The sequence below is a fragment of the Psilocybe cubensis genome, chromosome 11 (assembly GCF_017499595.1).
Source record: "Psilocybe cubensis strain MGC-MH-2018 chromosome 11, whole genome shotgun sequence".
NCBI lineage: Eukaryota > Fungi > Basidiomycota > Agaricomycetes > Agaricales > Agrocybaceae > Psilocybe > Psilocybe cubensis.
In genome coordinates, this window is record NC_063009.1 from 17,819 (window position 1) to 45,093 (window position 27,275).

Below are 27,275 nucleotides of genomic sequence, written 5' to 3' on the forward strand. Positions count from 1 at the left end.
GTAACAAACATCTACTTACAAGCAACACATTGGATTAAATAGCTAAACCTAAACCTAAACCCTAAACCCTAAACCCTAAGCCCTAACCTAACCCCAACCCTAAGCTAACTAAGTCTAACCTTAGTAGGAAGTAAGGTAGGCGTGTGAACTTCCGAAAGGCATGTGATTGTGAAGGGCCGGATCTAATTTAGTACATGGGAAAAGTTACTTAGTACCTCGGGAAAAGTTCCTTAGTACCGTGGAAACATTTTTGATGGACCGGATCATGAACTGTCCAATTAAGATTCACAACAATCAATCAATTGATTGTTAGGTAAGGACCCAGGTAAGCTATTTATACTCTTGACATGAGAATATTCCCATGTCACGGTTACTCGGAGCCACGTAACCAGAGTATTTTATATCCATGTGATTCACATCACAGTCAATAACCCACGATGTCAAAGAACAAAAGTGTTGGATCCACTTTTGACAGGTTACCATGTGCCACATCGACCCGTGACACTCTGTTCATCAGAGATCTGTCTAACTTGACAATAAACATTGACAGATTTGTGATAGTCGGTAAGATACATGACAGCTGCGCAGCATCACTTCACGCGCTGTCATCGGATGTTCCAGAACATTCCTTCTAAGAATAGCCACTGAAGAGTCTATAAAGACGAAAGGGCTGGCTGCTGATAACAATCAACAGCCCTCTGGCCTTCTTTCCATTTAACTCACAGTTTAAACAAGTCGCTCGCACCTCGCTTCGCTCGGTGCTCGCTCCCCCCCTAAACCCTAAACCCTAAACCCTTAACCCTAAACCCTAAACCCTAAACCCTAAACCCTAAACCCTAAACCCTAAACCCTAAACCCTAAACCCTAAACCCTAAACCCCTAAACCCGATGGTTGTGTTATCGAATGGGCTGTTTCCTCGTCGGGATGTCAATTTCTCGATGCTTTCATATTCAAGGAGTCTGGAAAACTTCATTGGAAGCCATTTGTCAAGACAGGAAACAACCGAGAACGAGTTCCATGGGTATCACATCATCCTTTGGACGTCAAACGTGGCGTCTACATTGGAGAGTTATCCAGGTTAGCCGTGCTATGTAGTACCAAGGAAATCTACATCGGAGCAATTAGAGACCTTAACGCTCTCTATTTGATGCGCGGTTATCCCGAAAACCTAGTCATGTCTTGGTGTAAGAAGAATATACAAGAACGTTGGGAAAAGCGATTCGCTTTACGAGTCGCAGAGCACGACGAATCCATTCTTGTACTTAAAACCAGATTTGATCAGGTATGGAATTGGTTTTCAGCTGCTGAACTTGGAAAGACTGTTACCGAGTACTGGTCGGCATGGTATGAACATGCCGAGAAAGGTCTGTATAGTGCAGACTCGTCCAGACCCCTTATCAAACCAGATCCAAATTACGTTCACGACCTCGATGATGTTCGCCCGGAGCTGTTCACACAGATCCTCGTGGACGGAGAAACTGAGTTCGTACCGGATTTGAGGAAGATAGGACTACTCGGAAGTCGTTGGATAGTATCGCGAAAGCGCAATACTAATCTTTTCGACCTTGCAAATGTGTGGAAGAAAACAGTCTTTCGTAAACTGGATGAAAACATCGCTGAAAAAGGTGGTGTTGTTCCCGAAACTCAAAACGTTAATGAAACTTATCATTCTGCTCTAGTTGAAGCTGCTGAACAGATAAGTATCGAAAGTGATAACGAGATAATACTTCATAGACGTTCAATCTCACAAGAGAGGGAACATCCAGAATTCGGCAGAATATCCAAATCTTACAACCGATGAAAAGAATACTAGCGCGTAAGGCGTAAAGCATTAGAAAAAAACCCTAACCGTAAGTATTCCTTGCTATAAAGTAACAAACATCTACTTACAAGCAACACTTTGGATTAAATAGCTAAACCTAAACCCTAAACCCTAAACCCTAAACCCTAACCTAACCCCAACCCTAAGCTAACTAAGTCTAACCTTAGTAGGAAGTAAGGTAGGCGTGTGAACTTCCGAACGGCATGTGATTGTGAAGGGCCGGATCTAATTTAGTACATGGGAAAAGTTACTTAGTACTTCGGGAAAAGTTCCTTAGTACCGTGGAAACATTTTTGATGGACCGGATCATGAACTGTCCAATTAAGATTCACAACAATCAATCATTCTATTGTTTGATTGTTAGGTAAGGACCCAGGTAAGCTATTTATACTCTAGACATGTGAATATTCCCATGTCGCGGTTACTCGGAGCCACGTAACCAGAGTAATCTATATCCATGTGATTCACATCACAGTCAATAACCCACGATGTCAAAGAACAAAAGTGTTGGATCCACTTTTGACAGGTTACCATGTGCCACATCGACCCGTGACACTCTGAGACCTGTCTAACTTGACAATAAACATTGACAGATTTGTGATAGTCGGTAAGATACATGACAGCTGCGCAGCATCACTTCACGCGCTGTCATCGGATGTCTAGAACATTCCTTCTAAGAATAGCCACTGAAGAGTCTATAAAGACGAAAGGGCTGGTTGTTGGGATCCCCCAACAGCCCTCTGGCCTTCTTTCTATTTCAAACTCACAGTTTAAACTAGTCGCTCGCACCTCGCTTCGCTCGGTGCTCGCTCCCCCCCTAAACCCTAAACCCTAAACCCTAAACCCTAAACCCTAAACCCTAAACCCTAACCCTAAAAGCTCCCCGTTTTCTCTACAGACAACAAGGGAGTTCGTCGAATAACAGATTGGGTAGTGTCACCGCAGAAGAAGGCTGAATGCAGCGCATTGCAAACCATTTTGCCAGCCATCTTCTCTCATATCAAACAGATTGTCAACTTGCGCCACCGCGCTTTGGCAATCAAGATTGAGAAAAAGCGGTCGACTGCGGCAACAGCCGATGTCGAGATGGCCGATGCGACCAAACCAGGTCCATCGATTCAATCCCTTATTGATAAGGGCTTGAATGCACGTCTCAAGAAGCTCAACCTTGGATCTGTGGGCAAGAAGGCAAGTTCTCGTAACCCTTCACCCATAATTCTGGATACTAATTACTATTCTAATTACCCAGACTTTGTCTGGCCAGAATTCGTCCAAGGCTCCTCAACCTCAGGCCAAGAAAGCTGGCCCTTCGAAATTCAAACCCTCGTCGACGCCTTCGCAGAAGAAGCCCCAAACCAAGGCTTCCAACAAGGTCGACAACAAGAAGAAAGGGAAGGGGAGAGCTCCCGTCAAGAACGATCCAAAGGGAAAGGGAAAGGCAAGAGCCTAGACGCGCGGTCTAATGTAGTACCTTTTACGTCGGTAAGACCCGCCTTCCCCAACTCTATTCCTGACGATATACTCACCATGACTAAAACAGACGCAGTTTCTTTTGTACACTTACATACGCCGATCTCATTCTTGTTGGCTGGCCAGTATCGTAGTAGTGTACACTGTAGTCCTGGTGTGGTGGTCCCTGTAGATATAGCAAATGATTTGTCGCTCGGACTCAATTATATGTTTTTTACTCTGCCTTCTCAAAGTCTGATCATGCAAGCATGGAATGATTTTCAACGAAGAATAAGATGGCGTATCTATTTTTTGTTTAAGGAAGGCATGAACAAACCTTTTGATCCAGATTACGGAGTAAGCTCAAAAAAGAAAGAGAAACCTCCAGTATTACCGCAATACATGGAACTTGGCCTTTCGATGGGACGTCGGTACGTGCAACGCACGATCGCAAGTATCCCGGAAGAAGCCCTTACGGAGATGCGAAAGCACGCGTTCTCTCCTAAAAGGGACAAGATCCGTAAGTTTCTTATCGATAACAACTATGTTATTACGATGACAGATAAGAATCTTGGCCTCGCGGTGTCTGAACGCGACTGGATATTAAGGAATGAGCTCAATCTTCTTGAAGATGAACGTAACTATGAAGAGTTAGAATTCGAAGTTGCGCAAGAAGTAATGAAGAGCAAAATGATCCAGATGCAAACTCTTGCACGTACCGTCGAAGATGAACATCTGTTTCTATTTGAACTTGGGTTGTCTCGATTCTTTCTATCGAATGTACCGGAAGACGGATCATCGTTCAAGTATCCTCAATTTCATGGTATACCTAAAATCCACAAGAAACCTACTGGATTTAGGCCCATAATTCCGTGTCACTCTGTAGTATTTAATCCTGCAGCCAAGTTTGTATCAAAAGAGCTTAAGCCGATTATTAAATCGACTCCTTCAATCATTCACGGAACGAAGGATCTCTTTACGAGATTAAGCCAATTGCGTATAGACCCCAAACGACAATGGTATTTTGTCACCGGGGATGTAGTTGCTTTCTATCCCAATATTCCGTTGGACTTGTGCATCGAAATCGTTTGTAGTATGTACGAGGAATGGTTACTCAATGCTTCGGAAGAAAACACTGCATTAGCCCATATTAATCCAAATTCGTTAGAGAATAACTTGGTTAAATTGGGCATCTTTAAACGTGCTATCGAGATTGGCAATACGCAATTGATAACACAACATGGGTCTAGATATTTTAGACAAAAAAATGGCCTCGCAATGGGCGTCGCGGATTCTCCGGACCTTGCTAACCTCTTTGGAGCCCATTTTGAAATAAAGTCAAAAATCTTAGACCACCCTAATGTGGCCTTCTATGGAAGGTACATCGACGATTGTTTTGCAATTGTTTACGCCGAGTCCGAAGCACTTGCACTTAATTTAATTAAAGAAACAATAAAGTTCGATGGTTGTGTTATCGAATGGGCTGTTTCCTCGTCGGGATGTCAATTTCTCGATGCTTTCATATTCAAGGAGTCTGGAAAACTTCATTGGAAGCCTTTTGTCAAGACAGGAAACAACCGAGAACGAGTTCCATGGGTATCACATCATCCTTTAGACGTCAAACGTGGCGTTTACATTGGAGAGTTATCCAGGTTAGCCGTGCTATGTAGTACCAAGGAAATCTACATTGGAGCAATTAGAGACCTTAACGCTCTCTATTTGATGCGCGGTTATCCCGAAAACCTAGTCATGTCTTGGTGTAAGAAGAATATACAAGAACGTTGGGAAAAGCGATTCGCTTTACGAATCGCAGAGCACGACGAATCCATTCTTGTACTTAAAACCAGGTTTGATCAGGTATGGAATTGGTTTTCAGCTGCTGAACTTGGAAAAACTGTTACCGAGTACTGGTCGGCATGGTATGAACATGCCGAGAAAGGTCTGTATAGTGTAGACTCGTCCAGACCCCTTATCAAACCAGATCCAAATTACGTTCACGACCTCGATGATGTTCGCCCGGAGCTGTTCACACAGATCCTCGTGGACGGAGAAACTGAGTTCGTACCGGATTTGAGGAAGATAGGACTACTCGGAAGTCGTTGGATAGTATCGCGAAAGCGCAATACTAATCTTTTCGACCTTGCAAATGTGTGGAAGAAAACAGTTTTTCGTAAACTGGATGAAGACATTGCCGAAAAAGGTGGTGTTGTTCCCGAAACTCAAAACGTTAATGAAACTTATCATTCTGCTCTAGTTGAAGCTGCTGAACAGATAAGTATCGAAAGCGATAACGAGATAATACTTCATAGACGTTCAATCTCACAAGAGAGGGAACATCCAGAATTCGGCAGAATATCCAAATCTTACAACCGATGAAAAGAATACTAGCGCTTAAGGCGTAAAGCATTAGAAAAAAACCCTAACCGTAAGTATTCATTGCTATAAAGTAACAAACATCTACTTACAAGCAACACATTGGATTAAATAGCTAAACCTAAACCTAAACCCTAAACCCTAAACCCTAAGCCCTAACCTAACCCCAACCCTAAGCTAACTAAGTCTAACCTTAGTAGGAAGTAAGGTAGGCGTGTGAACTTCCGAACGGCATGTGATTGTGAAGGGCCGGATCTAATTTAGTACATGGGAAAAGTTACTTAGTACTTCGGGAAAAGTTCCTTAGTACCGTGGAAACATTTTTGATGGACCGGATCATGAACTGTCCAATTAAGATTCACAACAATCAATCAATTGATTGTTAGGTAAGGACCCAGGTAAGCTATTTATACTCTTGACATGTGAATATTCCCATGTCGCGGTTACTCGGAGCCACGTAACCAGAGTAATCTATATCCATGTGATTCACATCACAGTCAATAACCCACGATGTCAAAGAACAAAAGTGTTGGATCCACTTTTGACAGGTTACCATGTGCCACATTGACCCGTGACACTCTGTTCATCAGAGACCTGTCTAACTTGACAATAAACATTGACAGATTTGTGATAGTCGGTAAGATACATGACAGCTGCACAGCATCACTTCACGCGCTGTCATCGGATGTCTAGAACATTCCTTCTAAGAATAGCCACTGAAGAGTCTATAAAGACGAAAGGGCTGGTTGTTGGTACCCCCCAACAGCCCTCTGGCCTTCTTTCCATTTAACTCACAGTTTAAACAAGTCGCTCGCACCTCGCTTCGCTCGGTGCTCGCTCCCCCCCTAAACCCTAAACCCTAAACCCTAAACCCTAAACCCTAAACCCTAAACCCTAAACCCTAGCCACTGAAGAGTCTATAAAGACGAAAGGGCTGGCTGCTGATAACAATCAACAGCCCTCTGGCTACTTTCCATTTAACTCACAGTTTAAATTAGTCGCTCGCACCTCGCTTCGCTCGGTGCTCGCTCCCCCCCTAAACCCGTTACCATGTGCCACATCGACCCGTGACACTCTGTTCATCAGAGATCTGTCTAACTTGACAATAAACATTGACAGATTTGTGATAGTCGGTAAGATACATGACAGCTGCGCAGCATCACTTCACGCGCTGTCATCGGATGTTCCAGAACATTCCTTCTAAGAATAGCCACTGAAGAGTCTATAAAGACGAAAGGGCTGGCTGCTGATAACAATCAACAGCCCTCTGGCTACTTTCCATTTAACTCACAGTTTAAATTAGTCGCTCGCACCTCGCTTCGCTCGGTGCTCGCTCCCCCCCTAAACCCTAAACCCTAAACCCTAAACCCTAAACCCTAAACCCTAAACCCTAAACCCGTGACACTCTGTTCATCAGAGACCTGTCTAACTTGACAATAAACATTGACAGATTTGTGATAGTCGGTAAGATACATGACAGCTGCACAGCATCACTTCACGCGCTGTCATCGGATGTCTAGAACATTCCTTCTAAGAATAGCCACTGAAGAGTCTATAAAGACGAAAGGGCTGGTTGTTGGTACCCCCCAACAGCCCTCTGGCCTTCTTTCCATTTAACTCACAGTTTAAACAAGTCGCTCGCACCTCGCTTCGCTCGGTGCTCGCTCCCCCCCTAAACCTAAACCTAAACCCTAAACCCTAAACCCTAAGCCCTAACCTAACCCCAACCCTAAGCTAACTAAGTCTAACCTTAGTAGGAAGTAAGGTAGGCGTGTGAACTTCCGAACGGCATGTGATTGTGAAGGGCCGGATCTAATTTAGTACATGGGAAAAGTTACTTAGTACTTCGGGAAAAGTTCCTTAGTACCGTGGAAACATTTTTGATGGACCGGATCATGAACTGTCCAATTAAGATTCACAACAATCAATCAATTGATTGTTAGGTAAGGACCCAGGTAAGCTATTTATACTCTTGACATGTGAATATTCCCATGTCGCGGTTACTCGGAGCCACGTAACCAGAGTAATCTATATCCATGTGATTCACATCACAGTCAATAACCCACGATGTCAAAGAACAAAAGTGTTGGATCCACTTTTGACAGGTTACCATGTGCCACATTGACCCGTGACACTCTGTTCATCAGAGACCTGTCTAACTTGACAATAAACATTGACAGATTTGTGATAGTCGGTAAGATACATGACAGCTGCACAGCATCACTTCACGCGCTGTCATCGGATGTCTAGAACATTCCTTCTAAGAATAGCCACTGAAGAGTCTATAAAGACGAAAGGGCTGGTTGTTGGTACCCCCCAACAGCCCTCTGGCCTTCTTTCCATTTAACTCACAGTTTAAACAAGTCGCTCGCACCTCGCTTCGCTCGGTGCTCGCTCCCCCCCTAAACCCAACGACTTTGCTATTACCCAACAGCTACCATGTCTTCCACTTACTCTGCTGCCTTCTCTCGTGCCATGTCCCCCACCCTGGACGCACTCACCCAGGCTGTCGTCAACAACACAGTTTTTGGCGTCAACGACGAAGCTGGCCGCCACAACGCCCTCATCGACGAGTTGGCCACTGTCGTCATCAAGAAAATAGCTGAGTGCCGCTCCATTGACCAGATTGTAGACTGCGTCTTTTTTGACTATCGTGCTGCCCTTAGGGAGTTTCTCCTCAACCTCGCATCGTGGTGCGATAAGAGGGAAACAGTCAAGGCTAGCCTCGAGCGCCTTGAACTTGCCGTTAGCGCAGGCAACACCCCCAATCGCCTTCGGGTGAAGGCTCCCGAGTTCCAACTTACGAAGGAATTCGCGGATGCCGGGTCAGCGGAAGCTCTTCGAGTTTCCTCTACGTTCTCCACCGCTCGTGATGTCTTCCAAAAGGCAATCAACGACGGCGCCATTCAGGCGAAAAAGGACGAACTGGCCTTTTGGGATGATAAATGCGCACTCAATAACTGTTATGAAGCTGCTGCCCTCATCGTTAAGACAACTTACGATGATCGCAAATCCAGCTATAAGCTCCCCGTTTTCTCTACAGACAACAAGGGAGTTCGTCGAATAACAGATTGGGTAGTGTCACCGCAGAAGAAGGCTGAATGCAGCGCATTGCAAACCATTTTGCCAGCCATCTTCTCTCATATCAAACAGATTGTCAACTTGCGCCACCGCGCTTTGGCAATCAAGATTGAGAAAAAGCGGTCGACTGCGGCAACAGCCGATGTCGAGATGGCCGATGCGACCAAACCAGGTCCATCGATTCAATCCCTTATTGATAAGGGCTTGAATGCACGTCTCAAGAAGCTCAACCTTGGATCTGTGGGCAAGAAGGCAAGTTCTCGTAACCCTTCACCCATAATTCTGGATACTAATTACTATTCTAATTACCCAGACTTTGTCTGGCCAGAATTCGTCCAAGGCTCCTCAACCTCAGGCCAAGAAAGCTGGCCCTTCGAAATTCAAACCCTCGTCGACGCCTTCGCAGAAGAAGCCCCAAACCAAGGCTTCCAACAAGGTCGACAACAAGAAGAAAGGGAAGGGGAGAGCTCCCGTCAAGAACGATCCAAAGGGAAAGGGAAAGGCAAGAGCCTAGACGCGCGGTCTAATGTAGTACCTTTTACGTCGGTAAGACCCGCCTTCCCCAACTCTATTCCTGACGATATACTCACCATGACTAAAACAGACGCAGTTTCTTTTGTACACTTACATACGCCGATCTCATTCTTGTTGGCTGGCCAGTATCGTAGTAGTGTACACTGTAGTCCTGGTGTGGTGGTCCCTGTAGATATAGCAAATGATTTGTCGCTCGGACTCAATTATATGTTTTTTACTCTGCCTTCTCAAAGTCTGATCATGCAAGCATGGAATGATTTTCAACGAAGAATAAGATGGCGTATCTATTTTTTGTTTAAGGAAGGCATGAACAAACCTTTTGATCCAGATTACGGAGTAAGCTCAAAAAAGAAAGAGAAACCTCCAGTATTACCGCAATACATGGAACTTGGCCTTTCGATGGGACGTCGGTACGTGCAACGCACGATCGCAAGTATCCCGGAAGAAGCCCTTACGGAGATGCGAAAGCACGCGTTCTCTCCTAAAAGGGACAAGATCCGTAAGTTTCTTATCGATAACAACTATGTTATTACGATGACAGATAAGAATCTTGGCCTCGCGGTGTCTGAACGCGACTGGATATTAAGGAATGAGCTCAATCTTCTTGAAGATGAACGTAACTATGAAGAGTTAGAATTCGAAGTTGCGCAAGAAGTAATGAAGAGCAAAATGATCCAGATGCAAACTCTTGCACGTACCGTCGAAGATGAACATCTGTTTCTATTTGAACTTGGGTTGTCTCGATTCTTTCTATCGAATGTACCGGAAGACGGATCATCGTTCAAGTATCCTCAATTTCATGGTATACCTAAAATCCACAAGAAACCTACTGGATTTAGGCCCATAATTCCGTGTCACTCTGTAGTATTTAATCCTGCAGCCAAGTTTGTATCAAAAGAGCTTAAGCCGATTATTAAATCGACTCCTTCAATCATTCACGGAACGAAGGATCTCTTTACGAGATTAAGCCAATTGCGTATAGACCCCAAACGACAATGGTATTTTGTCACCGGGGATGTAGTTGCTTTCTATCCCAATATTCCGTTGGACTTGTGCATCGAAATCGTTTGTAGTATGTACGAGGAATGGTTACTCAATGCTTCGGAAGAAAACACTGCATTAGCCCATATTAATCCAAATTCGTTAGAGAATAACTTGGTTAAATTGGGCATCTTTAAACGTGCTATCGAGATTGGCAATACGCAATTGATAACACAACATGGGTCTAGATATTTTAGACAAAAAAATGGCCTCGCAATGGGCGTCGCGGATTCTCCGGACCTTGCTAACCTCTTTGGAGCCCATTTTGAAATAAAGTCAAAAATCTTAGACCACCCTAATGTGGCCTTCTATGGAAGGTACATCGACGATTGTTTTGCAATTGTTTACGCCGAGTCCGAAGCACTTGCACTTAATTTAATTAAAGAAACAATAAAGTTCGATGGTTGTGTTATCGAATGGGCTGTTTCCTCGTCGGGATGTCAATTTCTCGATGCTTTCATATTCAAGGAGTCTGGAAAACTTCATTGGAAGCCTTTTGTCAAGACAGGAAACAACCGAGAACGAGTTCCATGGGTATCACATCATCCTTTAGACGTCAAACGTGGCGTTTACATTGGAGAGTTATCCAGGTTAGCCGTGCTATGTAGTACCAAGGAAATCTACATTGGAGCAATTAGAGACCTTAACGCTCTCTATTTGATGCGCGGTTATCCCGAAAACCTAGTCATGTCTTGGTGTAAGAAGAATATACAAGAACGTTGGGAAAAGCGATTCGCTTTACGAATCGCAGAGCACGACGAATCCATTCTTGTACTTAAAACCAGGTTTGATCAGGTATGGAATTGGTTTTCAGCTGCTGAACTTGGAAAAACTGTTACCGAGTACTGGTCGGCATGGTATGAACATGCCGAGAAAGGTCTGTATAGTGTAGACTCGTCCAGACCCCTTATCAAACCAGATCCAAATTACGTTCACGACCTCGATGATGTTCGCCCGGAGCTGTTCACACAGATCCTCGTGGACGGAGAAACTGAGTTCGTACCGGATTTGAGGAAGATAGGACTACTCGGAAGTCGTTGGATAGTATCGCGAAAGCGCAATACTAATCTTTTCGACCTTGCAAATGTGTGGAAGAAAACAGTTTTTCGTAAACTGGATGAAGACATTGCCGAAAAAGGTGGTGTTGTTCCCGAAACTCAAAACGTTAATGAAACTTATCATTCTGCTCTAGTTGAAGCTGCTGAACAGATAAGTATCGAAAGCGATAACGAGATAATACTTCATAGACGTTCAATCTCACAAGAGAGGGAACATCCAGAATTCGGCAGAATATCCAAATCTTACAACCGATGAAAAGAATACTAGCGCTTAAGGCGTAAAGCATTAGAAAAAAACCCTAACCGTAAGTATTCATTGCTATAAAGTAACAAACATCTACTTACAAGCAACACATTGGATTAAATAGCTAAACCTAAACCTAAACCCTAAACCCTAAACCCTAAGCCCTAACCTAACCCCAACCCTAAGCTAACTAAGTCTAACCTTAGTAGGAAGTAAGGTAGGCGTGTGAACTTCCGAACGGCATGTGATTGTGAAGGGCCGGATCTAATTTAGTACATGGGAAAAGTTACTTAGTACTTCGGGAAAAGTTCCTTAGTACCGTGGAAACATTTTTGATGGACCGGATCATGAACTGTCCAATTAAGATTCACAACAATCAATCAATTGATTGTTAGGTAAGGACCCAGGTAAGCTATTTATACTCTTGACATGTGAATATTCCCATGTCGCGGTTACTCGGAGCCACGTAACCAGAGTAATCTATATCCATGTGATTCACATCACAGTCAATAACCCACGATGTCAAAGAACAAAAGTGTTGGATCCACTTTTGACAGGTTACCATGTGCCACATTGACCCGTGACACTCTGTTCATCAGAGACCTGTCTAACTTGACAATAAACATTGACAGATTTGTGATAGTCGGTAAGATACATGACAGCTGCACAGCATCACTTCACGCGCTGTCATCGGATGTCTAGAACATTCCTTCTAAGAATAGCCACTGAAGAGTCTATAAAGACGAAAGGGCTGGTTGTTGGTACCCCCCAACAGCCCTCTGGCCTTCTTTCCATTTAACTCACAGTTTAAACAAGTCGCTCGCACCTCGCTTCGCTCGGTGCTCGCTCCCCCCCTAAAACCTAAACCCTAAACCCTAAACCCTAAGCCCTAACCTAACCCCAACCCTAAGCTAACTAAGTCTAACCTTAGTAGGAAGTAAGGTAGGCGTGTGAACTTCCGAAAGGCATGTGATTGTGAAGGGCCGGATCTAATTTAGTACATGGGAAAAGTTACTTAGTACCTCGGGAAAAGTTCCTTAGTACCGTGGAAACATTTTTGATGGACCGGATCATGAACTGTCCAATTAAGATTCACAACAATCAATCAATTGATTGTTAGGTAAGGACCCAGGTAAGCTATTTATACTCTTGACATGAGAATATTCCCATGTCACGGTTACTCGGAGCCACGTAACCAGAGTATTTTATATCCATGTGATTCACATCACAGTCAATAACCCACGATGTCAAAGAACAAAAGTGTTGGATCCACTTTTGACAGGTTACCATGTGCCACATCGACCCGTGACACTCTGTTCATCAGAGATCTGTCTAACTTGACAATAAACATTGACAGATTTGTGATAGTCGGTAAAATACATGACAGCTGCGCAGCATCACTTCACGCACTGTCATCGGATGTTCCAGAACATTCCTTCTAAGAATAGCCACTGAAGAGTCTATAAAGACGAAAGGGCTGGCTGCTGATAACAATCAACAGCCCTCTGGCCTTCTTTCCATTTAACTCACAGTTTAAACAAGTCGCTCGCACCTCGCTTCGCTCGGTGCTCGCTCCCCCCCTAAACCCTAAACCCTAAACCCTAAACCAACCCTAACCCTCAAAAAAGAAAGAGAAACTCCCAGTATTACCGCAATACATGGAACTTGGCCTTTCGATGGGACGTCGGTACGTGCAACGCACGATCGCAAGTATCCCGGAAGAAGCCCTTACGGAGATGCGAAAGCACGCGTTCTCTCCTAAAAGGGACAAGATCCGTAAGTTTCTTATCGATAACAACTATGTTATTACGATGACAGATAAGAATCTTGGCCTCGCGGTGTCTGAACGCGACTGGATATTAAGGAATGAGCTCAATCTTCTTGAAGATGAACGTAACTACGAAGAGTTAGAATTCGAAGTTGCGCAAGAAGTGATGAAGAGCAAAATGATACAGATGCAAACGCTCGCACGTACTGTCGAAGATGAACATCTGTTTCTATTTGAACTTGGGTTGTCTCGATTCTTTCTATCGAATGTACCGGAAGACGGATCATCGTTCAAGTATCCTCAATTTCATGGTATACCTAAAATCCACAAGAAACCTACTGGATTTAGGCCCATAATTCCGTGTCACTCTGTAGTATTTAATCCTGCAGCCAAGTTTGTATCAAAAGAGCTTAAGCCGATTATTAAATCGACTCCTTCAATCATACACGGAACGAAGGATCTCTTTACGAGATTAAGCCAATTGCGTATAGACTCCAAAAGACAATGGTATTTTGTCACTGGAGATGTAGTTGCTTTCTATCCCAATATTCCGTTGGACTTGTGCATCGAAATCGTTTGTAGTATGTACGAGGAATGGTTACTCAACGCTTCGGAAGAAAACACTGCATTAGCCCATATTAATCCAAATTCGTTAGAGAATAACTTGGTTAAATTGGGCATCTTTAAACGTGCTATCGAGATTGGCAATACGCAATTGATAACACAACATGGGTCTAGATATTTTAGACAAAAAAATGGCCTCGCAATGGGCGTCGCGGATTCTCCGGACCTTGCTAACCTCTTTGGAGCCCATTTTGAAATAAAGTCAAAAATCTTAGACCACCCAAACGTGGCCTTCTATGGAAGGTACATCGACGATTGTTTCGCAATTGTTTACGCCGAGTCCGAAGCACTTGCACTTAATCTTATTAAAGAAACAATAATGTTCGATGGTTGTGTTATCGAATGGGCTGTTTCCTCGTCGGGATGTCAATTTCTCGATGCTTTCATATTCAAGGAGTCTGGAAAACTTCATTGGAAGCCATTTGTCAAGACAGGAAACAACCGAGAACGAATTCCATGGGTATCACATCATCCTTTGGACGTCAAACGTGGCGTCTACATTGGAGAGTTATCCAGGTTAGCCGTGCTATGTAGTACCAAGGAAATCTACATTGGAGCAATTAGAGACCTTAACGCTCTCTATTTGATGCGCGGTTATCCCGAAAACCTAGTCATGTCTTGGTGTAAGAAGAATATACAAGAACGTTGGGAAAAGCGATTTGCTTTACGAGTCGCAGAGCACGACGAATCCATTCTTGTACTTAAAACCAGGTTTGATCAGGTATGGAATTGGTTTTCAGCTGCTGAACTTGGAAAGACTATTACCGAGTACTGGTCGGCATGGTATGAACATGCCGAGAAAGGTCTGTATAGTGCAGACTCGTCCAGACCCCTTATCAAACCAGATCCAAATTACGTTCACGACCTCGATGATGTTCGCCCGGAGCTGTTCACACAGATCCTCGTGGACGGAGAAACTGAGTTCGTACCGGATTTGAGGAAGATAGGACTACTCGGAAGTCGTTGGATAGTATCGCGAAAGCGCAATACTAATCTTTTCGACCTTGCAAATGTGTGGAAGAAAACAGTCTTTCGTAAACTGGATGAAGACATCGCTGAAAAAGGTGGTGTTGTTCCCGAAACTCAAAACGTTAATGAAACTTATCATTCTGCTTTAGTTGAAGCTGCTGAACAGATAAGTATCGAAAGTGATAACGAGATAATACTTCATAGACGTTCAATCTCACAAGAGAGGGAACATCCAGAATTCGGCAGAATATCCAAATCTTACAACCGATGAAAAGAATACTAGCGCGTAAGGCGTAAAGCATTAGAAAAAAACCCTAACCGTAAGTATTCCTTGCTACAAAGTAACAAACATCTACTTACAAGCAACACATTGGATTAAATAGCTAAACCTAAACCTAAACCCTAAACCCTAAACCCTAAGCCCTAACCTAACCCCAACCCTAAGCTAACTAAGTCTAACCTTAGTAGGAAGTAAGGTAGGCGTGTGAACTTCCGAAAGGCATGTGATTGTGAAGGGCCGGATCTAATTTAGTACATGGGAAAAGTTACTTAGTACCTCGGGAAAAGTTCCTTAGTACCGTGGAAACATTTTTGATGGACCGGATCATGAACTGTCCAATTAAGATTCACAACAATCAATCAATTGATTGTTAGGTAAGGACCCAGGTAAGCTATTTATACTCTTGACATGAGAATATTCCCATGTCACGGTTACTCGGAGCCACGTAACCAGAGTATTTTATATCCATGTGATTCACATCACAGTCAATAACCCACGATGTCAAAGAACAAAAGTGTTGGATCCACTTTTGACAGGTTACCATGTGCCACATCGACCCGTGACACTCTGTTCATCAGAGATCTGTCTAACTTGACAATAAACATTGACAGATTTGTGATAGTCGGTAAGATACATGACAGCTGCGCAGCATCACTTCACGCGCTGTCATCGGATGTTCCAGAACATTCCTTCTAAGAATAGCCACTGAAGAGTCTATAAAGACGAAAGGGCTGGCTGCTGATAACAATCAACAGCCCTCTGGCTACTTTCCATTTAACTCACAGTTTAAATTAGTCGCTCGCACCTCGCTTCGCTCGGTGCTCGCTCCCCCCCTAAACCCTAAACCCTAAACCCTAAACCCTAAACCCTAAACCCTAAACCCTAAAACCTAAAAACCAAAACCATACTATGATGATACAAGCTACCTTCCACCTGCTGTTGCTGATGTTGGAAGACAGAGTAAGACGAGGGCGAGGCAGAACCTGCACTCGACGACTGCGGGTGCTGCGAATACGATGCGAAATGTGCGAGATAGAGTGCTGCGAGTGCGGACTGTGCCCACGGCTTTGGCTCTGCTGCCCCTCCTGCTGAATCGTCGCAATAGACGGGTACCCATCATGCTGCACCGAAGACGGGTTTCAAACCTGCATAACAAACACAAAAAAAAAGACAACAAACATGCTTAGCGCATGCGCATCATAAGGAAAAGTGAAACGATATAACATACCGTTGGATGTGACGCTCATGATACTCCCCGGCCGCCCATCAGGCGCCATTGGCGTCGTCTCGCGCGACGCACCTGGTAGCAGCTTGGGGTGCGGCGAAAGCAGCCCATGGCGCACCATCAAATGTCTACCCATCCAAAAAAAAAAAAAAAAAAACACCTCGTCAGAAAGAACCCATAGTATAAAAACCAGCTGAACAAAAACTCACGGTAAAGGCGTGTGCGGATCCAAACTCGAATCCGAGTCTTCATCGTCCTATCCACGCCTTGCTCTTCCTCTCCTTCCTGCTACGCCTCCTCCGACGCCGCCGTACACATCATCATCGCTCCCCTAACCCTCCAACACCCGCTGTCCTCTCAAAACTCATCCGCTCCTCGCCTTTCGTCCAACTCCCCGACCCGGTGCCCAACCCGCTCCCAGACCCAGAACCAGAGCTCGCAAGTACAACCTCCATAGTCTTTGACACCGCCCGATCGAGGTCTTGAAGAACCTGGATCTCGCGCTCTTTGCTCACTCCTGTAGCCGTGCTCGTGCTTGTGCTTGTGCCGGTGTTCGTGCTCGTGCTCGTGGCAGGTCCTGCGCCTGTAGTGATCCCAAGCCCAACACCAATTCCACCTTGCTTCACCGCCGCCATAGCCAATGTGAGCAAGTTCAATGAGAGGCGGAGGGAGCCATGATGGGGGAAGGGGTACGTAAAAGAGGACGCAATTCCTGTGCACGAGCCACCTCTAATGTTAACAGTACAGGGGCAATGATAGTAAACCACTTACCAAGAGCGTGTTCCCTGCGCACCATCTAACTCCTGACAGTTTTCCGCCACCCGTGTCTAGATGGTCGAAGTTTTGTCAGCTATTTGTAAGCTTCATTGTATTTGAGTTATTTTCCATCGATCAGGAAGAGGCAGAGATGGTGGTCGAAGGGGACAGTAAAGTTGAGTCATCGTGTGGGGCCAAAAATGATATGTTGATCTACGCACCTTTAGCCATGCCATGACGTGTCACCGGAATCCCCTTCTATTCTCCCAAGATTAGCCTTTAGCAAATGAGAATCTCAGATAAAGAAACCAGTCAAGATTGCCCTTGGAGTCTGAACGATTGAACACGAAGGGACGAGAGCGTTTGTCTTTGTTTGCCGCTTCAACCAATTTAACAACTCCAGCGAGACGTAAGACAAAGGCAGCGCATTAATTGCTTTATAAAGGTTTTCTGCTCGTTTGAGAGGGAAGGGTCAAGTGATTACAAAAGGCGCTACAAGGCACCTCTCAGTTATATTCCACCCGAACACAGAACACAAAACACAAAATAAAACACGTAAAACACACCTGCTCTCAACACTCTGCCTCTCCTGTCCAACCTACTGCGCATAATAACCAATCTTGACGATGGAGTAGGGCTCGACGACGCGCTTGATATTACCTTTGAGGAGTGCCTCGTACAGCTCGGGGAGGTGCGTGGGGATTGATGGGTCGGATTGGAGTTCTGTTGGTGGTGTTGTGGCAGGAGTGGTACGTGGGTTGGGGTGTGTGACGTGGTATTGGAACGTGTTGTGTTGTGTGGTGTTGTGTGGCGTGGTGTGGGAGGTGTGGTATGTCCGTGTGGTCTGTGGCGAGGTGTGGTGTGGGTGAGAGGACGAGAGGAACGAGATGAGGAGTGGGGATGGACAAAAAAGAAAAGGTCTTTAGTAAGTGTACCGCATTATAGTCATAGAAGATGGAAGAAAAAAGCGAAGAAGCACCTGGCAACCAACAAAGTACGACAAAACGCGAGAACACAATAACACAATCACCCGCGTCTAAGCACACACACAGCGTGTTCCATTGCGCATACAAACATCTATGGGAACCGTCAGTGGGTTAGGTGCATCGTGTTGCGTATTGAAATTGTGTGTTGCGCTGTGTACGTTGCATTGCGATTGTGTGTTATGCATCATTCACTACACGCAGAAAAGCTTCGGACCTGCATGTATGAGATGCTGTACAATACGCAACGCAGCGGCTTCGTGGAGAGGGGTGCGATAGGGATGATGATGACGGTGGTGAGGGAATGTTAAATGAATGCCCCCAGAAAACGAAAGAAAGCAAGCAATGTACAATAAAAGGAAATAAAAGAAGAGAAGAGAAGAGACGACGGACGTACCATTGCAATACAACCTCAACACCTTGCCAAACTCTTTCAAATCTCTCCCCTGATGCCCACGCGCAACGGCGTGCATGGTGTTGACGAGTTTGAGCGTAAGGAGCGCGTTGACGTCTTCCGACTTTCATTTTCATGGGTGGGGTGAGCTGATAAAGACGTGAGGCGAGGGAAAGAAGGGACTTACAAAGTTCAACATGACTGTTTAACATGTACTTCAACGCTGAACCAACTTATCCCTGCTCATTCTTCGTGTCCCCTCCAACCTCCTTCGCCCTAGCCTTCTCTTCTTTATCCTGAACTTTGCCACCAGCCGCGGAAGAATCTTTCATGCCCGCGGCGCTGAGATTCTTGAATGCCTCAAAGAAGGAGGAGGAGACGGTGCTGTAGTCTTTGCCTTTGGCGTGCAGGATGCAGGATTGCATGTCGGTTTGGGATTGGAGGTAGGGTGGGCCATAAATTGAGCTTGCGGCGGTGCTGAAGGAGGTTAGGGATACAGATATGTGCCTATGTGTGTGCGTGCGTGTGCGTGTGTGCGTCGGAGGGTGGATGAGGGAACGAGGGAGAAAGGCTGAGCTCTGTGAGAAGTGTCTCGATGAGCGCAAGTTGACTGTCATAGTTGGCTTTTATGTCGCGTCAGAGCCCTCTGGCTACACAAACGAGGTCAGAACGCATGAAAAATACCGCAAGTTGATGTACTTACCAACTCTCCTTTAATATCTTCTAACAGGTCACCTCGCGGGAAGTTGATACATTGCGTCCGAGCATTCAGACTATGGAATAAAGGTCAGAATGTGCCCAAAGCACTTACCATATTTTGATATACAAGTTGGGTAGATGGCGGTTTGCGGGAAATTGATACATTGCGTCGGAGCTATAAAATAGCAGATGGACCGCTCGCGGGAAGTCGATACGTTGCGCCGGAGTATTCAGACTATAAAGTAAACGTCAGAAAGTGACCAGAGCACTCAAAGTCAACTTACTTACCACTCGATGTACAAGTTGGGTAAGTCGGCAGCTCGCGGGAAGTCGATACGTTGCGTCGGAGTACTCAGACTATAAAGTAAACATCAGAAAGTGACCAGAGCACTCAAAGTCAATGTACTTGCCATATCTCGATGTACAAGTCGAGTAGATGGGCAACTCCCGGGAAATCAATACGTCGTGTCGGAGTATTCAGTCTTTAAAAGACCCGATGGACCGCTCGCGGGAAGTCGATACATTGCCTCTGAGCATTCTGGGCTGAAAAAAAAGGTCAGAACAACTCCCTAACCCTGCAAAGTGATGTGCTTACCAACAAGTCACCCTCAATACGACACCAGCTGTCCACACAAATGCAAAAGTCAGTACAGTGATCAACACCAGATGTAAACTACATACCTTTCAGTCACCAAGCCTCTTTGCTCAATGTTCACCGGCCGTCCAAATCTCAAATCGAACCCTGCAATGCATGGTCAGTACCATGGAACTCTGATGACGGCTGAAAAACTTCCCCATGGTGGTGGTTCAAAGTCAAAGTGTGATGCGACGGCAGTGACCATGTTTGGCATGGCCAAACAACGGATACCGGTGGTGGAACATACACCCAGCAGGGCATAATGCACGGCTGGAATTCAGCAAGTGTACTCCCTCTTTATACCTTTTTTTGCCAAGGGTCGAGCCTCATGCCATTTTCTCTAACTTCATCAATCGGACTAGTCTGCACTTCGTTTCCGAAGCTTACGAGGTCAGTAAATTTTTGTATTACAATGCCATAATTCGGGATCCTCACTGCTTGCTATTCCGCTTCTCATTTGCACCCTTTTCCGACCAATTCTATGCAACATACACAGTGTATACCTTTAACTTGGTGAATGACCCAGGCTGACAGCGAGATTGAGGCGCGAGGGATTGCTGTCGATACGCCTTGACTGCGGCCTCGTACCATGGGGGTTGGTAAGGTTCTTGCCGGGTTTGTGTTGTTGAGGTTGAGATGATAATGATAGTGGAAAGAGGGGATGCCCCGATGTTGTGGGGTGTTGTGGCTGTCTGTGTGAGTGTTCTTTGTGGATATCGAGTGCCGGCTAACTGTGCAGTTCCTTAATACCACGACGGCGCACTGAACACTGCCCGTCAAATTTATGCTGACGTCGTCACTGGGTGGTATGTCAGCCTGCTGAATTTGCGTTGTAAAACACAACGATGGGTCGCGGTGCTGAAGGGCATGTAGGTGCTATGGGTATCGTATGGGCAGTGTCTGCTGACAAGAGATGAAATGCAGGTCTGGGAAGCTTTGAAAACGATGGCACGTACCTTTAATGCAGTCAATGTTGAGCAGTACAAGGCTGACAAAAGAATTGAGGTGCGAGGCGTTACAATAGTCAACAGTTGACCACTGGCGGCGTTTGTACCAAGAGGACGGGTGAGTTCCTTGTCGGGCACGTTGTGACAGTTGGTAAACACGATGGCTAGTAAGCAACGTGCAATGATGGACGCAGTATGCGTTTGGAACAGGTCGAGTGAGAGCAAGTGTTGTGGGTATCGTATGAGAAGTGTCTCCAGCCGGGGGATGAGTTGTGCATCTAGAAATCGTTGAATGACAACGGTACGTACCTTTTTCGCAGTTGATGTCGAGTACCAGGCTGAAAGCAAGGTTGAGGCGCAATGACTCGCTCTTGATCAGGCATTGTCCATTGGCGAGGTTGTACAACGAGGATCTCTGTTGTGGGCGGAGAGCTTGAGGCTGTACATAATGAATGGCGCCTACGTTGGTGAGTTTTATGCTTTTTCATGCCAACAACGATGTTGAAACCGATGGGCAGCACAATGAGCAAGGTTGAGGTGCGAGGAGGATTGGTGGAATTGAGGCGGAGGCATGTTGTGGGGTAGCAGGTGGAGTGTCTGTTGACAGGGAATTAATGGGACACCTGGAAACCTTTGAATGACAGTACGTACCTTTATCACGATGGATGTTGAACACCAGGCTGACAGAAATAAAAAGGGTCGCTCATCGTTGACCAGCGACCACAAAGACGGCTGTCGGTGGTGTCGAGGGTTGATGAGAGAGGGAGGGAAGTGTGCAATATGAGTTTTAGGTGAGTTTTCACGGTTGTACACGGTGACAACTACGTTAACGTTGCACAGGGACGTGAAAATACGACCGAAAGGCACGGTAGAGGTGCAATGCAAGGAGTAAGATCGCGTTGTGAGGCGCCATGGATAGACCGGATCGGGCGGAGGTCAAAGGTGTAGCAGCGCAGAAGAGAGAAGCAAGGGACGCGAAAAACGAAGAGTCAAAGCGAGACAGTCGGGTTGGGAAAGAGGGAATTGCAGCAAAAAAGATGAGACTTGATAAATTTGAGACTGCGGGACGCGTTGAATTGGAAAACGCCGGCGACGGACAACAACACCTAGGTAACAACATTGCACTGTGTATCAACATCAATTAAGCGCCAAGGGTGCGCATCTTTACTTCTAATGCAAATAACACCTTGAACAAGGATCACATACCGATACCGGGCTCACGAACCACCCACCAGTACCCTATCACACTCCCTTAAACCACCCACTCAGCAGGACATCCTCAACTATCCCACCAAATCCTTAGCGTGGATGATAGGAAATTTAAAACAATATTCAGTATCACGCAATGAATCACGCAGAGAGCGTGGACAATGAGACGCGACCAGGCAAACAAGGACACCGACGTAACTTTTCAGAGGTCACAGAAAGAGTGTGTGAGTTGGCGGAGAGTGCATATGCAATTAGCGTGGCGCACAGAGTCGAGTGGAATTGGGATGAGATTTGACATTATGGCTCACTTAAACAACAGTTACCAAATGCCTTCTCCAAGCGACGCTATACATGATGTTCAGTCTGAACGGCTCAATAGCGACCGGACAGTACAACAGGGCAAAAGGGTGCGATGAGCTATCAATTTGGGGGTGGAATGCTTATGGTGTGAGGATGAAGGCGGTGGTAGATTATATGGAGAGGAAACAGCGAGGATACGTATCATAGAAAGGGACGCACTCGGATTAAACACACGCGCGCACATCCAACACATCCACCCACACCGTTGTTCCGCTTGTCATAGTACCCAACACATCTAGTTACATCAAACATTTCAATTTGCCACGCCAACGACGCTCCTCTAACGCTTGGTATTTCCCTCTTGACCTTGCTCTTATCTGATACCATCGTCCGACTTCTACAAGAAAATCATGATGCAGGTTCAACGCTGATACATAGCGTCTCAAGCAACACACCAATAGTACGCACAAGCAAGGTTGCACCAGATAAAGAGGACGTGGACTGCAACGTAGAATCGACAGGTACGAGTGGATGTTCAAATATTGAGTCTCAAACAATTCACTTAAGCAGAATATGAGTGCGAGTCGTGGGGTATCGGGGTGGGTGTAGTGGCCAGGTTAAGGGACGGAACCAACGTATGTAGAGGATGAAGTGAGTTTACTTTCACAATGCACTTGAAACTTGGATTATTCTACTTAAAATGAGATTGCCTTGAGAGTGTTTTGAAAGGTCATTTACAAGAAACTTTCTCAACGTCTGCTCAATAATTATAAACATAAATTGGTGCAGATCATGGATCGACTACGGCTGACCTTATCGGTGATGGTCCATCCATGATCAGTATTCTCCACAGGGCCTGCATCACTCAGAATAAGGCCCATAGCTGTAGATGAGTCCATCATTGTTCTGAAGAGCCGTTTACCGTGTTTTCATACCTAAGGAAACCACAGTTTCTCACAGTTCTCCACGACCGTTGTGTTGATCATTGCTCGTAATGCCAGTGTTGTAGATGGGCAAATAAAAACAAGGTATGGCGGTGGATTAAGTTGTGTACAGGGGTGCCCGTCTTATATATCAATACGCTGTGTATGTGTGTTGCTGATTCGGTCTCCGCAGCTTGATTGTGCCTATGGACAATATGGACGGTATGGATTTGACAGTTCATTGTCTTTAAAATGAGCGTTGGCTGCAATTAAAAGCTAGATAAATACACGTACATCTACATCGTCCGATAAGACGAGTGGCGTCCTTGCTGTGGGGAGAGGAGCCGCAGATATTTGGGTATAGAATTCTCAGCTGATTTTGAAGAATACGGGACACGAGTAGGAACAATGGTAATTCAGCAATTTATAAGAAATATTGTTAACCCTAAACCCCTAAAGCACAGAAAGCAGTCGATCCCCATGCTAATTTCGGCCACGCTCCCACTCACTATCCCACCCACGTTCATCCCGGCGTCACCGGCCATCGACATATAATTGAATCGTTGGTTGAGGATACCATCGACCCCGTAGAGCGCAAGAATGACACATCCCATGCGCATATTGCATATTGAGACCCTGCGCAGAGTTGGCGCGGAACTGGGGCAGGCAAAGAGACGAGCGGGGGAGCTGTAAGTCATGAGTGGGTGGAGGGGGTCCTTGGAGACGTTTTGGGCGCTTAACGAATGCCAGACCCAATTTTCATCTGGATGCCGTGTGAGTGACTCGTTTATCTTATTTCACATAATCTCCTCCAATGTATAACTTCATTTTATTCAGGATCCTCATGGCAGACCCAGATTTCCTCATTTTGTGCCCAGGTGCGTCTAAACGGAATGTAATGTTTTTATACATGTTCAACTTCGATTGACTTGCATCCAGCTTCTTTACATCTTGCCTAGACAATGCCTTCGGAGGTACCCGGCTCCTTTATTCAATGTTTGAATGTCAGTTAGATGCAGCAAATGTTTGAAATTGCGTAATTTCGTGACTTGGGGGAGGAGGAGATGTATGTGGTGCTAATTTTCCTTCGGCTCACAGCATCATTGCGGCAAAGTATTGTGTTTAGGTGCATTTGATGATAATAGAATGCGTAGTTGAAGAGGTGGCAGTGCGTTGTGATGAGGAAATGGTGATACTTTTGAAATATTCGTGCCGGGTCTTCAAATTGCGTATATCCCACATTTTCATTGTCTGCGACATTCTGTGGTAAGTTTGAAGCACTGAATAGATATAATACTATTTATAGTACTTGATTGAATGTGAAAATTAAGTTCTGCGGTGTTGAGGAAAGTCGGACATGTGAAAAATTGTGGATACATTAGTACATACACACCAACCCTAACCTGCTACATATATAATTGTATTCACCAACCCTAACCAACCCTAACCAGACTAATCTGTGCTTTTATGGTATTATCAAATCCCAACCAACCCTAAAATCTAAACCCTAAACCATCCTAATCTGTATTTTTGTGGTCATCACCAACCCTAATCCCTAACCCTAACCAAGGCTAATATGTGCTTTGTGGTGTAGGTGTTACATTGTGTTGTTATAATTGTATGGTGATGAATTAGTGATGTTGCTGGTTTGAATCCATCCTGTGTTACAGCCTAGCATTTAAATACGGTGACGGCAGATCCAAATTTGTTGAGAAGATGGAGGCAGTTGAATGAAGATAAATGAAAGGGAGTCCAATGTACGTGAGCGAGTTTGCCGTGTGGCAAGTGTAATTATTCCCCGATTCGTATTTGGGATTTCGTGTTCTTTGATATTTTGGATTGTCTTGAGAGATTACAATCGTGAGTTGAGTTTGATAATCGACTGGTAATTGACTGTGGATCCATGCATTGCGACGGATAACACTAAATACTCGTATATGAAGAAATTTCATTTGACTGTGAATGTGTGCATTGCATGTAAGTATACGACGGATAGTGTGCAGGGCATACTTTGATACAAATGCAGACTGTGATATCATGCTACCGACTCTGACTCCTTCATGGCTCTCAGAATACTTGATGAGATGAATTCTCACCTAAATGCAGATCTCGATGGTCAACACCAAACCAAAGCTGAACCACAAATTCATCCAGTATCGAGTTCTCGACAGTCATGCACACGGAGATTTCGTCGCCGTTGTGTAAAGCCTTTGAATTTGCGAATCGGGACTAGCGAGAGAGAGAGAGAGAAAGATGTATTTTCGGCTGTTGGGTGGTATAGTCTACGCCAGCTACGGTACGTAACACCCTAAAGGTATATAATGGGCACTAACCTAGCTCTTTTCCGTCATCGAGTCACCGCACTTGTCCTCTCATCTCTTACAACCGCCAATTTCCCTGTCCTTGCCCTCCCATTTCATGCCACGGACATCGTGTATATCCCAGAAGGTGAGTCAGTCTTCCTGGTAGATGATGGGTGACTACACAGATTTTCAATCCTAAAGCTTGCTAGAAACGGGAAAACAAAGACATGTACGGTACCGTTTTGTTGTAGCCTACACCCAATCAACATTATAAACTCCAAAAACTAAATACGCATTCCCACACGTAGCATCCGCACCTATACACGAGTCAACAACAACACATTATAAAATAAAGGAGAAACAGAAACATACCGTTTACGAAACATTCGCACAAGGCGATGACGCTGGGCCAGCCGTCTGGTGGAGGCTTGACCTGCCGATAGCCGCGTCGCCGACGGTGCAGAATACAACATTGTCTCCGGGCACGGTGAATGCAGTATTGGGGATGCTGGCAAGGTGAATGTAACATTCTATGGTGTTGGATATGTCTGCGGTTGTGAATGTGGTGACAAGCATGGACCATGGTTCAACATAACCGCCTGTATACCGTGTACCTCAATGTATTAACAAAGACTGGCATTTGGAGAGCGGTAGAGGATCTATGGGCAAATATTGGTTGTTATAGGTGATAAGAGAAACCACTCACAAATCGTTAAAAGCAAATCGCGCACATATATGTCGTCTCCCGCACTTGCGGGAATGGACCGTATTTGACACGTCACTTCCTTGACTTGCGGAGGACTTGGTTAGCTAGAGAGCACAGATTTGAGTGTCTAGACAGGTAAGCGATTCGAGAATGTACTGGTTGATGTATATACTTGACTAACTCGTGTATATGCATGAAAAGAAATAAGCAGACAAGACTGAAAGCGAGACACAAGCGTATTTATCTCATAAGAGACAGACACAACCCAACAAATAGACAGTCCAGAAAGCCAAATGGACGATGAAGGATTGGACAAGACACTGGTCGTACGTAGTGAGAATGGAGAGGTGATGTGGGTGGTGGTAGGGGTGACAATCACGCCAGGGAAGGTGAAGAAAGGAAAGGATAGAGGATCGGATTGGTTTGTCCTGGGAATCTGTTGGAGGAGCACAATGGGTTACAAAACGGCACGCACCGGCTCATCTATATTTGGTTTCAAGCCCATCGCTCATCCCGCCCCACCCGCACCCTCACCCTCACCCTCACCCTCACCATTGGCCTCGCCAATGTTACGGCAACCCCTGCGAACAGGAACCACTAGATCTGAATATCCCATGACCTTGGGGGATACAAGTATAAGTTTCACACATCCCATCGACACCAAAGTGCACAAAAGACCGGGTCATGTCATGGCCCTTCAGTATTGTCCTATGCATATGTGCGGTATCGCCCATTTCATCCTGCACTATGACCGAGGAAGAATACAGCACATGTACATGTGTTCATCACGGGAGGCCGTGGCGGGCGAAGAAACATTGTGGATGCGACGGAGAATGCAAAGATTGGTGGAATTACTAGGGGATATGGTGAGTGGAGAGTGGAATAGGGAGTGTTGGTGAACGTGAGATTGAGGGTTGTGCTTTTGCGTCGACGTTGACTGTGAGGTAGT

General features: G+C 45.3%; 6 protein-coding genes across 6 annotated transcripts; 3 read left to right on the forward strand and 3 right to left on the reverse strand.

Moving 5' to 3' along the window:
* Positions 1 to 3,599: 3,599 nt before the first annotated feature.
* Positions 3,600 to 5,648, forward strand: JR316_0011192 (uncharacterized protein; the record flags this gene model as incomplete). The annotated part of the gene is made up of 2 exons (XM_047896853.1): positions 3,600 to 3,792; positions 3,835 to 5,648. The coding sequence occupies 2 exons, from the start codon at positions 3,600 to 3,602 to the stop codon at positions 5,646 to 5,648; spliced, it is 2,007 nt and encodes a 668-aa protein (XP_047743262.1).
* Positions 5,649 to 8,084: 2,436 nt separating this feature from the next.
* Positions 8,085 to 11,615, forward strand: JR316_0011193 (uncharacterized protein; the record flags this gene model as incomplete). Its single annotated transcript, XM_047896854.1, has 2 exons — positions 8,085 to 9,272; positions 9,561 to 11,615. 2 exons carry the CDS (start codon positions 8,085 to 8,087, stop codon positions 11,613 to 11,615), a joined length of 3,243 nt encoding a protein of 1,080 aa, XP_047743263.1.
* Positions 11,616 to 13,261: 1,646 nt separating this feature from the next.
* On the forward strand, positions 13,262 to 15,235 carry JR316_0011194 (uncharacterized protein; the record flags this gene model as incomplete). Its single annotated transcript, XM_047896855.1, has 2 exons — positions 13,262 to 13,379; positions 13,422 to 15,235. 2 exons carry the CDS (start codon positions 13,262 to 13,264, stop codon positions 15,233 to 15,235), a joined length of 1,932 nt encoding a protein of 643 aa, XP_047743264.1.
* A 1,125-nt stretch (positions 15,236 to 16,360) lies between these two features.
* Positions 16,361 to 17,104, reverse strand: JR316_0011195 (uncharacterized protein; the record flags this gene model as incomplete). The annotated part of the gene is made up of 3 exons (XM_047896856.1): positions 16,361 to 16,389; positions 16,473 to 16,597; positions 16,806 to 17,104. The coding sequence occupies 3 exons, from the start codon at positions 17,102 to 17,104 to the stop codon at positions 16,361 to 16,363; spliced, it is 453 nt and encodes a 150-aa protein (XP_047743265.1).
* Positions 17,105 to 17,823: 719 nt separating this feature from the next.
* JR316_0011196 (uncharacterized protein) lies at positions 17,824 to 18,681 on the reverse strand (the record flags this gene model as incomplete). The annotated part of the gene is made up of 2 exons (XM_047896857.1): positions 17,824 to 18,069; positions 18,628 to 18,681. The coding sequence occupies 2 exons, from the start codon at positions 18,679 to 18,681 to the stop codon at positions 17,824 to 17,826; spliced, it is 300 nt and encodes a 99-aa protein (XP_047743266.1).
* Positions 18,682 to 18,835: 154 nt separating this feature from the next.
* JR316_0011197 (26S proteasome non-ATPase regulatory subunit 11-like protein) lies at positions 18,836 to 20,143 on the reverse strand (the record flags this gene model as incomplete). Its single annotated transcript, XM_047896858.1, has 6 exons — positions 18,836 to 19,079; positions 19,414 to 19,536; positions 19,590 to 19,658; positions 19,764 to 19,844; positions 19,983 to 20,043; positions 20,092 to 20,143. The coding sequence occupies 6 exons, from the start codon at positions 20,141 to 20,143 to the stop codon at positions 18,836 to 18,838; spliced, it is 630 nt and encodes a 209-aa protein (XP_047743267.1).
* Positions 20,144 to 27,275: the final 7,132 nt, after the last annotated feature.